At 40.7% G+C, this 13,413-nt stretch overlaps 1 protein-coding gene and 1 pseudogene across 13 annotated transcripts in view; one reads left to right on the forward strand and one right to left on the reverse strand.

Annotated features, from left to right (window-relative positions):
• The window catches only part of DCAF1 (DDB1 and CUL4 associated factor 1), a 73,547-nt gene that overhangs the window by 25,948 nt on the left and 34,186 nt on the right, over positions 1 to 13,413 (reverse strand). For 12 of the 13 annotated variants that reach the window (XR_003900691.1, XR_003900693.1, XR_003900694.1 and 9 more), the window contains exons 13-22: positions 13,086 to 13,210; positions 10,446 to 11,709; positions 9,418 to 9,616; positions 8,172 to 8,254; positions 7,518 to 7,602; positions 4,631 to 4,864; positions 3,755 to 3,848; positions 3,138 to 3,242; positions 2,853 to 2,926; positions 2,043 to 2,144 (exon numbers count right to left, since the gene is read on the reverse strand). Coding sequence is in view for 5 of the 13 variants with exons in the window: in XM_029916018.1 (XP_029771878.1) it covers positions 2,043 to 2,144; positions 2,853 to 2,926; positions 3,138 to 3,242; positions 3,755 to 3,848; positions 4,631 to 4,864; positions 7,518 to 7,602; positions 8,172 to 8,254; positions 9,418 to 9,616; positions 10,446 to 11,709; positions 13,086 to 13,210 (2,365 nt within the window). In the remaining 8 variants the exon portion in view is untranslated. Of the gene's footprint in view, positions 1 to 2,042; positions 2,145 to 2,852; positions 2,927 to 3,137; positions 3,243 to 3,754; positions 3,849 to 4,630; positions 4,865 to 7,517; positions 7,603 to 8,171; positions 8,255 to 9,417; positions 9,617 to 10,445; positions 11,710 to 13,085; positions 13,211 to 13,413 lie in introns of those variants that run through there. The other variant, XM_029916021.1, reaches the window with a different exon arrangement.
• On the forward strand, positions 15 to 323 carry LOC115273119 (annotated as a pseudogene).

Below are 13,413 nucleotides of genomic sequence, written 5' to 3' on the forward strand. Positions count from 1 at the left end.
GCAGGGTTTGAAACATGGCAGACGACGTGGACCAGCAACAAACTACCAACACTGTAGAGGAGCCTCTGGATCTCATCAGGCTCAGCCTGGATGAGCGAATTTATGTGAAAATGAGAAATGACAGAGAGCTTCGAGGCAGATTACATGCTTATGATCAGCATTTAAATATGATATTGGGAGATGTGGAAGAGACTGTGGCTACCACAGAAATTGATGAGGAAACGTATGAAGAGATATATAAATCAACAAAACAGAATATTCCGATGCTCTTTGTCCGGGGAAATGGTGTCGTACTAGCTGCTCCTCCATTGAGAGTTGGCTGAAACAAAGAGTGTATCATGTTGTAGAATGTAGGAGACTTTGTATGGTTGCCTCTTTAAATGTAGAAGACATTTCAAAGAGAAACCTGCGTCAATTTCGACATTAAGAAATGACCAAGATTCTTCCACTCCTGAAATGAGTTGATTTGCAGATATCTCAAAAATCCTTAAGCTAAAGAGTATTTTTATTTTTTTTCCAACCTTTTCAATAAATGTGATCACCAAGATGCAAAAAAAAAAAAAAAAAAAAAAGATTAAAAAAGGAAAGGAAAAAGCTCCCTGAAGTGGAGAAGGAACCAAAAACAGACTGTGGAAAAAGTCTCCTTCCTTTTGGTCTGGTACCAGCCATCAGTGAGGGTGTCAGGAGGTTCAGTTTAATAACTTTCAGAAAACACTTGTAGCAGGCTCATAAAACTTCAAGATCTTAATTCCTTTCTATTAAAAAAAAATCAAACTACACATTTTGATTGTGTACAGAGGTTGTTCAACTAAAGGAACGGCTACTAATTTTTTAATTTAATTAAATAAATAATGATATATGCTACAACATACCTATTAAAATGACCAAAATCCAAAACACTGACAATACCAAATGCTGGTGAGGATGTGAAGCAACAAGAATTCTCACTTGCTGATGATGAAAATGCAAAATGGTATAGCTCCTTTGGTAGAGTGTTTCTCAGTTTCTTATGAAACTAAATATATTCTTCCCATACAATCTAACAACAGCACTCCTCAGTATTTACCCAAATACAAAAGCCTGCACATCAATGTTTATAGGAGCTTTATTAAGAATAGGGAATGTAGTGTGAGCCTACTTGACAGGAAAGATCTGCTGAAAGTCAGAAGTTTAAGAAATTCTTCAGAACGGATACAGACATACCACATATGCAAACACCCAGCACAATATAACCATAATTTAAAATCTCCTATGAAAAAAGCAAATTAAGATTCTATGAGACATACATACTACCTACCCACATTTTATAAATGCTTAATTTCCAAAAGCATCAAAATCTTATCTCTACCTATAAGCTCCAATCCATTACTGTAAAAAAGACTATGCTATAAAACTGAGAAAATGCAAACCACAACTTTATAAAGCTTAAGCCATTTCTGTGACTCATCTCGGCAGACTGACTTTCCTGTTGTGTATTGACATTGGGAATATGGGAGCTGTTCATCTTGAAGCCACACAGGGCACTGGTCCTGAAAGTGAGTTCAAAGAAGTCTCTAAAACAGTATCAGAGGGGCGCCTGAGTGGCTCAGTCAGTTGAGCGTCTGGCTTCAGCTCAGGTCATGATCTCACAGTTTGTGGGTTCGAGCCCGGCATCGGGCTCTATACTGACAGCTCAGAGCCTGGAGCCTGCTTTGGATTCTGTGTCTCCCTCTCTTTCTGACCCTCCCCTGCTCGCACTGTCTTTCTCTCTCTTTCTCTCTCAAAAAAACAAACAACAAACATTAAAACAGAGATTGCTAACAACCAAATTAATCTACAAATGGAATTCACAGAACCATCTGGTACTGGGGTTAAAATTTTTTAACAAAAATCTGCTTTCATTGAAGCTTTAGTTATTTAGTGATGTTAGTGGCAACAGGCCTGCAGAATATGCCAATGGATAGCAAAGGCTGATATTTAAAAAAATCCTTACAGCAAAAACCAGAAGGGCATAATCTCTATAAAGGACTGTTCAGTAACAAGAAATCTCAAAAACCACTGACCTGGTCCTCCTCTTCATCCTCATCCTCTGCCAAACGTTGCCTGCCCACTTCATACAGCCTGCATACTGTGTCCATGTTCAGAGCATCCATGCTGCCTTGGTTCTGAAATAAAACACCCAGTCCACGAAGAGCAGTTAGTTTTCAAAAGGCCCACGTCTACATCTCAGTTATAACTGGGAACCATGTACCTTATCCCTGTAACTGGTAAAGTTTCCAATACCCAAAATTCTTGAACTAACTCTGAAGAAAATGTCATACCCAGACCACAGAAAGGGAAAGAAAACAGGATGAGAAGGCTTTGGCAGAGCAAGCAATATAGGCCAAAGAGAGACCGCCATCCTTGGAATGAACCTGTCTTTCTCTGGCAAGAGATACAGACTCCTCTTAGAAAGGGATCACAGTGAATCCAAGATATTAGAAGATGGGACTGTCCTTATGGTTTTATACTGGAATTTTCATATTAGCATTTCTCTTACAATGTAGATCTCTCCATCAAGTGAGTAGGTTATCAATAATCTACTTTCGGAAATGCATCAACTTTAGAACACATCTTAGGTCAGGTGAAATGCCTGTAGTAGGACTTGAAAATGACCCTAAATCTCATGGTCCGTGGGTTCGAGCCCCATATTGGGCTCTGTGCTGACAGCTCAGAGCCTGAAGCCTGCCTTAGATTCTGCATCTCCCTCTCTCTCTGCCCTTTCTCACACTCTGTCTCTCTCTCTCAAAAGCAAATAAACGTTTAGAAAAATAAAAAAATAAAAAATCCTTAAGATCAAAACAAAACAGAGGGTTTCTGCTAGCTCCCTTTACCTCAATGACAGCAAGATAGCAGTCTTTGGTGTCTGTACACAGGTCAAAGATGTTCCGTTTCACATCAATGGTTGCTGGAAAACAGAATGTGACAAGACTCGGGATTGGACTATTGCTAACCTTAAAACCAGCTTTCCCTCTAAAGGAATTTCAAGGTAATTGCTCTTAAATATTTCCATAACCTCTTGGCTTTTCAATGAAAAATTACAGAAAAGGGATGGATGAGCTTAAATATGGAAAACTAAAACATGACAAAATGAACAATGTCTGCCCCTTCAAGCTTACCTATAGGTTTGTAGTCAGTTGCATTAAATGTTCGAAAGGATGATCCAAAAGGGCTTTTCATCCTCTCTTCCATTAAGTCATCCTCATCATCTGCTTGCAACATAGCTAATTGAGAGGAAAGGGAAAAGGGGCCAAGGAGCAAAATAGTATTAGAAGCCAGAAACATCCCCTAGTCACAAGTACAGAAAATATTAATGGACAATCAAGACTTCAGTGAGTTTCCTTGTAGTAAATTCATTCTATCTTTAGTTTCTCTCAAATACCCTACTCACATACCCTCAAACAGTATCCTCAACATTTCACCTACCTCCCAATAAGTGTTATAGCTAAAGGGCAGCAACATCACAAAAGCACAAATGCAACAAGTTCGTAAGGATACAGGTGGGAAATTAATGCATGAAATTTCTTTCTGTACAAGATTTGTTATGTTCACACTAACACTATTTTCATCAATAAATTTTGTTACCATTGGTGCTATCATTTTATCTTTTATGTTACAACCTTCAAATGCTTTCCAATTCACATTTCAGAGGTATTTCCAAACTAAAAGTATCAAATTAATGAGAGGGGAGAGAAGGGAGAAAGAGAGTAATATAGAGAAGTAAAAAGTTTATTACCTCCATACATCACTGTACCCGTGTGGTTGAACACAACACGACACTGATCCAGAGCAGGAACTGTGTGTAAAAGATGGAAAGTGCGAAGATCCCACTAAAAGGGAAGTTGTCAAGGAAAACTATTTTATACAAAATTTCTTATGTAAACTCACAGGGGAAATTCCAAAATAGCTTTTTTCCTCTCCTGTGAGATATGAATGTTTTAAAGGTAAATAAAGGGGCACCTGGGTAGCTCAGTTGGTTAAGCATCCAACTTCGGCTCAGGTCATGATTTTGCAGTTCATAAGTTTGAGCCCTGCATCAGGCTCTGTGCTGACAACTCAGAGCCTGGAGCCTGCTTCAGATTCTGGTCTCCCTCTATTCCTGCCCCCGACCCCCACTCATACTCATACACTCTCTCTCTCTCTCAAAAAAATATAAAAACATTTTAAAAAATAAGAAAGTTTTCAAGGTAAAACAAAAGCATAAAGAATGCACATTATCGAATAACATCCCTGAAAAACCTCCTATGGTATCCTCATACGCATGAAACCTACACGAGCTCCCTTCATCTCAACAGCAGCACTTCATTTTACTCTTGTGACTTCTGTAATGCAAAAGTAAAATCCTTCTGAAGACATGAAAATCAATTTAATACTTCAAGAAGTACAAGGTAAGAATCTGGTGGTCACTCTTCTCAATACAAAGGAAAACATGCTGGTGAAAGTTCATTGGTAATTACCAGCCATTGGAGATTAACACTTCAAATCAAAGGAGAGGCACCAAATTATTACCTGTGTAGATACTTTAACAGGGTGTTGTTAGTAGAAAGATAAATTATTTTTGCATCACAAACTAGATAGCAGATGGAAAACAAGATATGGGTGTAAAGGATACAATCTCAGTATTAATGATGACCTCCAGACCATTTGGATGGAAAACGCCACTGATGTTCATGTTGAACTTGTCAAACTTGTGGATGGCCTGTGCAGAGCGGACATCCCAGAGGACGCCATCATTTAAGACAAGATCATCTGTAGGATTAAAGGTGGCACAGTTCCTCTTGTAGTTGTTGGCAAGATCTGGGTTAAACAGAGTCAACAGCTTGTTGCCAGTCTGAATATCATAAATCTTTAGAGAAGAAGGGGTGGGAAGAGAAAAATCAGACCAATCCATCCATTGACAATTTGAAGAGAAGCTGTTGTAAAATCTCTCTCCAAGCTTTCCAAATCCCAGCAGAATTACAAAAGCCTTAATATTGTGGAATACCTGGAAAGTACAGACTACACCCATCCAAGCAACGTCTAAGTGCTTTGGTTCCCATTCAAGGTTTGAAAAGTCTCTTTCTCAAAAGAAAATGAAAAGAGAGATGGCAATAAGGATAAGAGAACCTTCTTCTACCCCTCCCCCTTTCAAGAAACAGAAAATGTTTCTACAATAGAAACTGAGAAATTCAGATGGACTGACCAACGACTAACCATAGAATTCTATGGTTTCTCCTTATAAATCTCCCAATATGTGTATTTTAGGCCTACAATACCAAAAGTTCCAAAGTGTACAATGTGCAACCCACACAGAGACCAGATCTTTCCCATCAGCTTACAGACATGCTGTAATATTTCCAATCTTTAAAAAAAAAAATACTCCTTTAATATAGGAACAATAAGGAGACACAAGAAGACAAGCAAATCAAGATCATGGGACAAGACAACTAGCCTGGTCTCTTCAAAAGTCAATGTCACAAAAACTGAAGAAATGGTTCCTGGCTTTAAAACATTAGTGAGACATAACAACCAATGCAATATGTGAATCTTGGCTGGATCCTGGTTCAAAAAACAAAAAAACAAAAAACAAAAATGATTTGAAATCAAACACATCAGTAACAACAGGGAAAACTGAGTATGGTATGGATATTAAATGATACTTGGGAATTACTATAGAGTTTCTTATATATGATAATAGAGTATATAATTATGCAGTAAAATGTCCTTATTGCTAGAATATGCAGGCTGTAAGACTTAGAAATAAAATGTCATACTTGCAACTTACTTTCAAATAATTCAGAAACACATATATACATATTTACACAGGAAGAAAATATGGCAAAATATTACACGGATGAAGCCAGGTAATATGTATATGTATTATTTGTTCAATTTCTCTTAAGTATTTTAACATTTTCAAATGAAAAGTTTGAGAGAAACCCTTACTTCACAGCCCCATATTCCCCCCACCACCATCTACTACACCCCACTTTTGTTTTTCTGCAAAGAAACACTTCAGAAGACTTGTCTCTACACAATGTCTCCACTTCCCTGTTCTCTCATGAGAACAGATTTTTCACCCCAGTGCACAAAACTAGCTCCTGATGAGGTTAACAAGAAGATCCTCATTGTTAAATGAAAGGTACCTCTCAATTCTCATCTTATGAACTCATCAACAGTTTCTGACCCAGTTGCTCAATTCTTCCTTGAAAGGATCTTCCCTTGCCTTCTGAGGCACATCTTTTTCTTGAGGTCTCCTGCTGCCTTACTGGCCATTCTCTTTGGTCTCCTTCCCAATTCCCTCCTCACACGACAAATTCAAAATATTGGCATAAGCCAGGTCTCTGTCCCCTCAGTTCTCTTCTCTAGCCTCCTTAATGATTTCATCTAGATTCATGGTTCCACCAACACGTGAATAACTCTTATATTTATATCCCCTATCCCAGACTGCTCTCCTGAACTCCCATTTTGTATATTCCACTATCCATTCCCTACTTGAATATCTAATAACAAACTTCATGTGTCCAGAACCCCAGAGCCCTGCTGCATCACTTCTCATCACCTGTACCGTGCCCTCCTGGGCCCAGCCCCACTGCAATCCTCACACATGGGCTGGCCCAACATGCTCCTAACTAGAAAGCCTGCTCTGGATTCTCCCAGAAACCAGACTCACACTTTAAGAACTTTACATCCCATCATACGTCCTTTGCTCAGCCTCCAGTGCCTGCAACTCACTCAGAGAAGCCAAAGGTCCTAACAACACCCTATAAGATGCTCCTATGACATGTGTCAGCCATTCCCCCAGAACACTGACCTGAGCTATTCCCCTCCTCCCTCTGCCACCTCCCAAGGGCTTCCCCCTCGGTCTTAAAACACTTTTCCCCCAGATATCTACGTGCCACTTCCTTCAAAACACTCTTAGAATGCCTGGGTAGTTCAGTCGGTTAAGTGTCCAACTTCAGCTCAAATCATAATCCCACATTTCCTAAGTTCTAGCCCTGCACTGGGCTCTCTGCTGTCGCAGAGATCTTCTGTCCCCCTCTCTTTGCCCTCCCCTACTTGCACCTGCACACTCTCAAAAATTAAAAACACTCCTTAAACATCACCCTACCAGTGATACTGACTACTCCAGATAAACGAGAAGTCCCTCACACCACCATCAAGCAGTTCCTAACTTTTACCCAGCTTTCTTTTCCTTGGCAGCACTTACCACCTGACATACTATATATCTGCTTCTCTAGTTGTCTCCCCAGTGAGGCTTCCTAAAGGCAGGGACTTATATTTCCATCTAAAACTTAGTATTTGAAAAATAACTGCTGTGTTAATAATAACACCTTTCTCAAATTGTCAGATTAGTTCATGTTTGGTCCCACATGGCTTAGAACTACTTTATTACACTTCTAGATTCTATCTGGAAAGAATTACACTAAGTAATTTCTTGCTGCCCTTCAGTCCAAAAGTTTTCATTATAAGCAAATGGGCATAATCAGCTTGAAAGCAGTAGATTCTTAAGTACTTACATGGGCAATGTCTCCTTTTGTACCTATGACTCGATCCTGAGAGTGCTTACTGAACTCAACATAGTGATCTTCTGTGAAGGAATGCCTACAGACAGATAACAAAAGTACTTAAATGATGGGCCTTCAGGAAATACTCAATGAATGAACTGAAAATAAACGTGATTCTCAGCCTCCTGCCTGCCCATATTCATCTGAGGATTCTCAGCAACTAAAGAGGAAAAACTGCATACTTACGGTTAAAAAGAATTCCCTCCATCAGTTTAACCAAGCAGATCCAAAAGAATTAATTAATCAGCAGGAATTACTTTGTTTAAAAAAAAATGGTTAACAGGCCACATACATCTTTGAAACATACCCCAGCAAAGAGTACAACTATCATATATGAACATGAGAAATTACACAAATATGCCATTTTGGATTAGTGCAGGGTCAGCTGTGTGATGGGAATGGTAAGAATACTTGGTAAGAATACCTTAGAATTAAGGATAAAATCTTATTAAACATGAGCCACAGATGAGGAAGAGAGAAGTTAGCAGTAACTCACAGCATTTGTCTTTTCCTAAAAGGCCTCAAGTTGAAGAATCAGATTAAGGGAAATAGAAATTAGGTAAATTGCAGAACAGAAAAACTCAAGTTATAAAAATACATACATACTTCATATCAAATACTGATTTCATTCCCCAAAGTGCAGACAGAGGCTGGCTCCAAGTAGCAGATGTCAGCAGCAAGGACCCATCCTAAAAGAAGAAGGAGGCCCAAGGTGGGTAGTCACATGCTTATATAAAGGTCATCTGCCTATAGCATTTTAAAATACAAGCTTAAAAATTACCGTTGTATTATATCAAAAATATAAAACTATGAATAACCAAAGTGTTCAAAGTTGCTGGAATTTAAGTATGTGCACATGCAATGTCCTAAAAAAAAAAAAAAAACACCTAAATTTAAGGAAAGACTAGCTCCTTCTGACCCAGTAACAAAAAATACAATAATTCCAAGGGTAGGGGAAGAAAAATTTTGGAAAGATGTCAAAGACGGTTCCACCTTTCTTAATATTTGGCCATACTCCTCAGTATCCCTCACCTGAAATATCAGTCAAGTGAAAACATTTCTTGGACTTTCCTAGCTAACAACTCTTAGCATTTTTTTTAAAACCAAAGCCCAATAAAGGCTGAGTCTCCTTTACTCTAAAATTTATCCTTCTGATCTTAAAGTCCTGACTTTTAGAAATAAAGTGTCAAATCCATCCACAGAATAATACTAATAAAACATGACCCACTAGAACCATATATAATGCTTTTTCCCTAAAAACTCACAGTACTTTGAGATTTATGACACAAAAAGAAAACTTCTATGATCACAGTTCCATCTGAGGCAAATTAAAAAAGAAAGGTTCACACACACACACCACTCTTAGACGAGGATTGGTAATGGGGTGCCTGGGTGGCTCAGTCAGTTAAGCAGCCAATTTCAGCTCAGGTCACGATCTCACAGTTCGTGGGTTCGAGCCCTGCATCGGACTCTGTGCTGACCGTTTGCTCAGAGCCTGGAGCCTGCTTCTGATTCTGTGTCTGCCTTTCTCTCTGACCCTCCCCCACTCACCTCTGTGTCTCTCTCAAAAATAAACGTTAAAAAATTAAAAAAAAAAAAAAGGAGGGTTGGTAAACTTTTACTTAAAGAGCCAAACAGTAAACACATTAGGCTTTGTAAGCCATATGGTCCGTGTCACAACTACTCAACTGTCAATGTAGCACAGACGCAGCCACAGACTATACATAAACAGATAGGCATGGCTATGTTCCAATAAAAGTTTATGTACAAATTAACGGCCAGCCCACAAGCTCATAGTTCACCAATTCATCAAAGAAGAATGAATGAGAACCACCTATAAAGGGACTCTTACCCTGGAAGGTTCAAGATGTGTGATAGCTGAGTTATGACAGTTATAGCTGGCCTCCTCCTGTCCACTAAACACATTATAGAGCTTCAACTGCCCAGTGCAGGTGCCAAGCATCAGGAACCGCTCCCGTGCTGAAAACGCACAGCAAGTGAAACCACTCTCATCCTCATTGGCCTCCCTGAACACTGAAATAGGACGGAACCTAAGGAAAAAAAAAAAATCAGAGACAAAGAATGCACAAGGACTCCAAATAAAGAAAACTTTGCTAAAAAGATGAAAGGAAAAAAAAAGAGCAAGAGCATTTATGTTTTAAATGGGTTCTTCCAAAGTATTATAGTGACCTTCAGCAGTTCATTTTCATTTTAAGTGAGAGAAAAGGACCTCCACTTCCAAGTTTTCACAATAACAAAAGTCCCCATAATTAAAAATTCTGATCCCCTCATCTTTATGTGAGATTTGTAAAGAATCAGAATAGAAAACAACTGAACCAGGAGAAAAACAAGTCTGGGAGTCTAGTTAAGAACATGTTGCATGGGGGCACCTGGGTGGCTCAGTCGGTTAAGCGTCCGGCTTCGGCTCAGGTCAGATCTCATGGTTCGTGGGTTCGAGCCCCGCATCAGGCTCTGTGCTGACAGCTAGCTCAGAGCCTGGAGCCTGTTTCAGATTCATTCCCTCTCTCTCTGACCCTCCCCTGCTCCAGCTGTCTCTCTCTGTCTCTCAAAAATAAATAAAAAGCATTAAAAAAAATTTTTTTTTAAAGAACATGTTGCATGGGTTCTAGAAAACACACTAGTTGTAACAAGTACACAGAGTCTCCTTATCCTAACAATATCCTAACAGAAACAATCACACAAAGAACTCCTGGTTGACAAAAGGGGGTACAGTCACATTACTCACGTATTTACATAACGTGACAATCACTGGTGATCCAGCTTTCTGGATTCATCATTACATTGGTACAACCCACACACTTTGATATAAATAGAAAAAAATCATTCCAATTTCCATGGAGTGAGGTGGCCTCTCCTTACCTGCTAAAAATAAGGTGCCTATCAAAGCATCCGCCATCCACCCCTCCATACTTTGGAAATGATGCCCTGCGGTTTAGCCTTGAGGTAAAGTTTATTGGCGCTTGCCGCCTCTGTTTTGGCTCAGGACATTGATGAGGAGTAAAGAGAGAGAAAGGTGGGCAGGTGGCAACTGGGTTCTTGCAGCGAGCATGCTGCTCTCTAAGATATTCTGTGATGATACTGTCCAGCGTAGGTGGGGAAGGAAGATGTCTGTCCAACTGCTTTTTTATGGCTGGGCTTTGGCTGTAGGCGCCATGGTCCGACTTCTGCCGCAACACTCTGATTTTCCTGCCATTGCAGGGTGATGGCCTCTCTCTGATAAAACTGATCCTACCAATCAAGGGGGAATTGCCTGCATAAGATGGGCCAGGCAAGGCTAGTGAACCTTGGGGAGGCCGTGGCTGAGGATGGGCAGTAGGGGCAGGAGGGGCAGAGGCACCCACAGAAGCATGGCTGCCCAGTCGAGTTGCAATGCCATTGGCGATGCGAGGTGTTCGGGGAAGAGAGACAGGAGAAGCAGCAGCAGTGACTGGAGTGAAGGCAGAAGAATGAGAGGCGGCAGTCATGGGCAAGTCAGCCTCTTTCGTCAGCACAGTTGCCGTCTCCCCAAGCCCTTTAGAAATTAGATGGTTTCGTATCAACAGAAGCAGCTCTTTCTCAGGAAAGGAAATCCTTGACTGGGCAACAACATCTGCTTTTTGCAGTCGTGCCAGAGACACATCAGTGCCAATGAGAAGAGGCTTCCCTGACACTCGTTCAATGAGCTCAGCGGCATACTTGCAGAACTTGACATGGTCACTGCGCTTGTCCTGCAGCACAGGCTCCTTCATCAACTGCTGGATCTGGCAGCTGCTGAAAAGGGGTAGTTTGCTGATGATCTGCCGGACAGTGCTACTGCGAGACAGGCCCACTAGGGCCTTGCAGGCCAGAGCCCTTATCTGGTCTGCATCAGTGATGGGCATCTTGATGGACAATAAGGACAGGAGCACTTTGATGCCATTGTTGGACTGGACCACATTCCACATCTTGGCCAGGGTGTGCTCACTGCTTTTCGGAGTCTGAGGCAGCTTTCTCCGAGGAGTTCCAGAGATAAACTTGCCAATACTGGAAATTCGGTTATCTGGGCCACAAACACAATTGATGATAATCTGAAGTGCTGACTTCTGAATTTCAGCATCATGGATAAAGAACTCACCCTCGGCCACTCCCAAAATAATGCTGATACCTATTGGGGAGAAATACAAAGCATTTTATATTGTTCTTCAAAAAACTAACAGCCAACTTCAATGATTGTTTCAGAGTCAAAATTTAGAATTCAATTCATTTTGTTCCACCTGAAACTACTGTACTTTTTTATTAAAGGACAAAGAACTTTTTGAATAAAATACAATCAATTCTACTATAATATATCTCCATGATGCAATACTTCATGTGCAGTTGTTAAACAGGAGAATGTGGGGGCGCCTGAGTGGCTCAGTCAGTTAAGCGTCCGGCTTCAACTCAGGTCATGATCTCACAGTTTGTGGGTTCGAGCTCCACATCGGGCTCTGTGCTGACAGCTAGCTCAGAGCCTGGAGCCTGCTTCAGATTCTGTATCTCCCTCTCTCTCTGACCCTCCCCTGCTCACATACTCTCTCTCTGTCTCTCAAAAATAAATAAAAAATAAAATAAAATTAAAAAACAGGGGAATGTGGTCAGTATTATGTGGAAATTACAAGGGTCATGTACAATTTTTCCTGTGTTAAGGGGAGCAAAAATAGCAGGAATAAATTAAAACCCTGAGCAGGAAGAGGAAAAGCCCTCAGCCTGGCTCCCACAATGGCATCAAGAACACTTTCTGCTATATATGAGGAAAGTTAAAACAAGTGGCTGCCCCTGAGGCTTTCTCCCCAAAGTGGGGCACCCTAAGACCCACAGCCAGTCATACCTCTTTCCCTGCTCACCTTAGCAGAAGCCCTTACCAGCCCTGTTCTTAATACAATGCATTTTCCTTATTTCTTATGTATGATAGCCTCTGTCCATTCTGAGCTCCTTGCCAATTACTGAGTTAGGGCTCAGATTACAAAGTTGCTTTAAATTCTCTACTGTCTGCCCTAATCCATTTTTCCCATAAACTTTCTTTTTAGCATAAGATTCTGCAGAGTACGAGGTTTCCAAGAAAGAACTGTACCATCCCGGCACATGTACCACTTAGAAAACCTGAGTTCACCAACACAACAGACTCCCTTATATAGGGGCACTTGGAAGGCTCAGGTGGTTAAGTGTCCGACTTCAGTTCAGGTCATGATCTCATGGTTCACAGGTTCCAGCCCCACATTAGGCTCTGTGCTGACAGCTCAGAGCCTGGAGCCTTCTTTGGATTCTGTGTCTCCCTCTCTTTCTGTCCCACCCCAACTCATGCTGTGTGTGTGTCTCTCTCTCTCAAAAATAAATATTTAAAAATAATAATAAAAAATAAAAGTATACGGCACAACTTAGATGGGACAAGGCATTCTCCACTACCACCTTCTGTTCTAATACCAGGTACACAACTATGACCAGAACTGCAAAAGAAAACAAATCCAGACCAAGCAATCACAAAAATGGAAAGGTACAACCTACCTACAGTGGAGACGGTGGAGCCAGCCTCATCCAGCACATCCACTGATTCTGCCAACTGCAGTTGGATTTTTGGCACAACAGTGAGAATAGCCAGGACATCCAAAGCAAAGCGCACAGTGTCATTCCTGGACAGGAAAAAGTTAGTCAAATGGAAACTCCGATAACAGCCAAAAGAAACAACAGTTAAAAGAGAGAGATACGACAGATCAGAACTACTACCTGTGTGGCTGTCCCTAGCCAAGACATGAAGAGAGGATTTGTGACTCACCATGACAGTACTTTCAAAACAATGGGGATGGAATTTAAAATTAAAAACAAAGTTGTACTC

This window comes from Suricata suricatta, chromosome 12 (assembly GCF_006229205.1).
Source record: "Suricata suricatta isolate VVHF042 chromosome 12, meerkat_22Aug2017_6uvM2_HiC, whole genome shotgun sequence".
NCBI lineage: Eukaryota > Metazoa > Chordata > Mammalia > Carnivora > Herpestidae > Suricata > Suricata suricatta.